Raw genomic sequence first — 2903 nt, 5'->3', positions numbered from 1 at the left:
AAAGTGCATCTTGAAGAACCATGCCCCTTTTTTGAGGAGTCAATATCTGTTGGTTTTTTATACAGTGGATAATATTTATGGATTTTCATCAAAATCTGAAACGGTCATGGAGGGATTTTGTTTTTTAAATCTGGTTGATTTGACATGGAATGACACTACAATAGGTCAAAGGTCGGAATGTACCATTTCCGGTCACTATTTGAATATAAACATGAATCTCCTGAACAATTTGCACTCAATTGTGAGTCTCTGTGACCAGTAGTTACCGAAATACGACAATACAAGGTCAAAGGTCAAACATTCAAAAATCGCATTTCCCGCCATATATATATATATATATATATATATATATATATATATATATATCGTCGCTCACATCAGGAACTAACACAATCGAAGTAATGAAATCAAGAAAGCGCATCAAAATACGCGCTGTTCTTAAGGACTTTTTTTGTGGTAAAGAATACAAAATTGTTTGACAACCAATACGCTCTCGTTTTGACGCGCTACTGTGATTTCACAAACTAACACAATCTATTCCCTTAGTCCTTTCTTTTTCCAACGTTCGTCTCCGTGTTTTCTTTGGTCTTCCCTTGTCTTCGCTTTCCTACCGCTGTCCATGTCAAACCAATGTTGTCCTTCTGGTTGTTTAATGTTTCATTTCTAGGTAAATGTAATTGCTTACCATAATTACAAGATTAGTCTACCCACTAAAATATCAAATGAACTCATCAAAATATTTAGCCTACTATGCCCAACTTCTCGAAAATAGAAGTAAAAACCAACCCATTAATCGCGTTTTCACGTTAAATTTCTGTACTAAAATTTAGAAATAAACGGAACATGTAATACATGTATACAAGCCATCATAAAATTCTCTCACTTCAGAAAATTCAGCCTTAAATTCACGATCCGAGAGCATTGGGCATGCATTATCAGCTGAATAGGAACGACAGAGCACTCGTAAATTGTACTGTATCATCATTAGTTGGGGAGAACTTAGTAATTTTTTTGTCTTATTGATGGATTTGTAAGAAATCAGACAATGCACATACAGTTCGAGACATGGGAGGTTCGGGACCTGAAAATTTGGAGTGGTGTCGGGGTTGGTCTCCAATTACAGAGCCAGCTTTGTGTTAAAATTTTAGGGATTGTTATTTTGGTCTTTGCAAAAGTATCGAATTAGAGGGGTCCTGGAATTAAAGGTGTCTCGAATTGCAGAGTGCACTGTATTTCTGATATTTCACGATCAATTTTTAAACTCGCAGCCCATTTTTTGGATCGCGATCGTTTTTGGAAAGTGGTCGTGGGTTACCAGGATACTATATATTTTGCGAGTGTACACAAAAAATATTAATCATTGGCGGTTTTAAAATTGTTTCAGATACTTCTTTCTTCTTCCTTTCCAGCCATTTTGGTTTTGTAGCAGATTTGGGACATACCGTGGCAAATAATTAATTGTCGGAATATTTTTAAGCTAAGAATACGCCTACGATTACAGAATATTTCGTTTTGTTTTCGAACGACGCTCTAAATTGTATGGCTCCATGGCGTGTCACGCTGCATTTAAGCAGCCAACGCGGCAAGCAAGTGAGCCCGTGCGGTCTCAGAGGTAGTCTACAAATATGCAAGATATGATGGCACGTAAATTGTGAGCAATTGCAGGAAACACTAACCAACAATTTTCACCTCTAAACCTAAAAAAACCTACAAAACACTGAGGGACTTGCTGGCCGTTTGGCTTTTTTTTTTCTTCAAAGAAATTAAAGTAGAAATTATATTTGTTATGCCTATTTTTGAAGGGGCACCTAATAGCCCGGACCTCATCCCTACGCCGTTGTTTGCTGTGTAGTAGTACAACACACTGTAAATAGGCCTAGGTCATTATTTTTATTTTTTTTTTCTTGGTTTCCTTTTTTGCGCTGCTAGTCGTCGTTACGACTGCTTTTGCGGACAATATTGAGACCCTGCTCCTGTAATTCTTCACTGTTCTGGTTCTTGAGATTCTCCATGGGTAACACAGGAAAGGTCGAAATAAAGTCGAATGATAGAATAGAATAGGTTTAAAAGTAAAGTAAGTGGAATTATAACACACCCCAAAAGAAGGCGAGACAATATTATTCTCAGTGAGTTGTTTTGGATTGGTAAAGAATTACTGCTTTGGAATTTTAAGTGGCTCCTTTAGAATAACGGCGCATCAATGTACATCTGTTGAGTTCTGTAAGAATAATTATATGTTCTATTCTCACATTTATTAGATAAACATAACATAACATTAAGTAAATATATAGGAAAAAAAACATAACAATACTCTAGCGTGGCGACTATGTGAAATGTCTGCTTTTGTTCCTAACAATTTTAACTTGGTATCGTATCGAACTCGAGTCGAGTAAATCCAAGACGGCCAGAGTGCAGTTTCATGCAATGTTTCGTACGGGGGAGAATCGCTCTGGGACGATGTATCAAAATACAGGTACCGGCAATGGTCATTTTGAATGAAATCTGTTTGGTGTTTATTTCAGCTGAAGCAATACTGTACAATCATCACTGCTACAAATTTATCAGTGTTCCTACAACGTGGAACAACGCGAAGGCAATGTGTGAGAGTTTCTCTTCACAGTTACTTACGATAAACACTGAAGAAGAGCTAGCTTATCTCACTACCATCGCATCAACTTTCAATCCATTCCTATCACCATGGACAGGGATGAATGACATTGCAGAGGAAGGACATCCAGTATGGCTGACAAAGGCACAACCACTTTACAACGATTTTACTGATAATGACGATCCAGAAAATAGAGATTGCTTTTACATTGACACGGATGGTGAAATGGGTTACAGAAGTTGCGATGACGAGTTTGGATACGTGTGCGAAGGTAAGAACAGGTAAAAATTACAGG

The 2903-nt window shown here is 37.4% G+C and overlaps 1 protein-coding gene across 1 annotated transcript in view; it reads left to right on the top strand.

Moving 5' to 3' along the window:
• Nucleotides 1-2449: 2449 nt before the first annotated feature.
• LOC117113260 (alpha-N-acetylgalactosamine-specific lectin-like) overlaps nt 2450-2903 on the top strand; it is a 2698-nt gene continuing 2244 nt past the window's right edge. The window contains exon 1 of the mRNA XM_033256562.1: nt 2450-2879. Coding sequence (XP_033112453.1) covers nt 2483-2879 — 397 coding nt within the window. The 5' untranslated portion in view covers nt 2450-2482. The remainder of the gene's footprint in view (nt 2880-2903) is intronic.

Source organism: Anneissia japonica, unplaced genomic scaffold (genome assembly GCF_011630105.1).
Source record: "Anneissia japonica isolate Jap-2015-1 unplaced genomic scaffold, ASM1163010v1 scaffold287707_len98911_cov140, whole genome shotgun sequence".
Taxonomy (NCBI): Eukaryota; Metazoa; Echinodermata; class Crinoidea; order Comatulida; family Comatulidae; genus Anneissia; species Anneissia japonica.
This window is presented reverse-complemented; position numbering and strand designations above follow the sequence as displayed.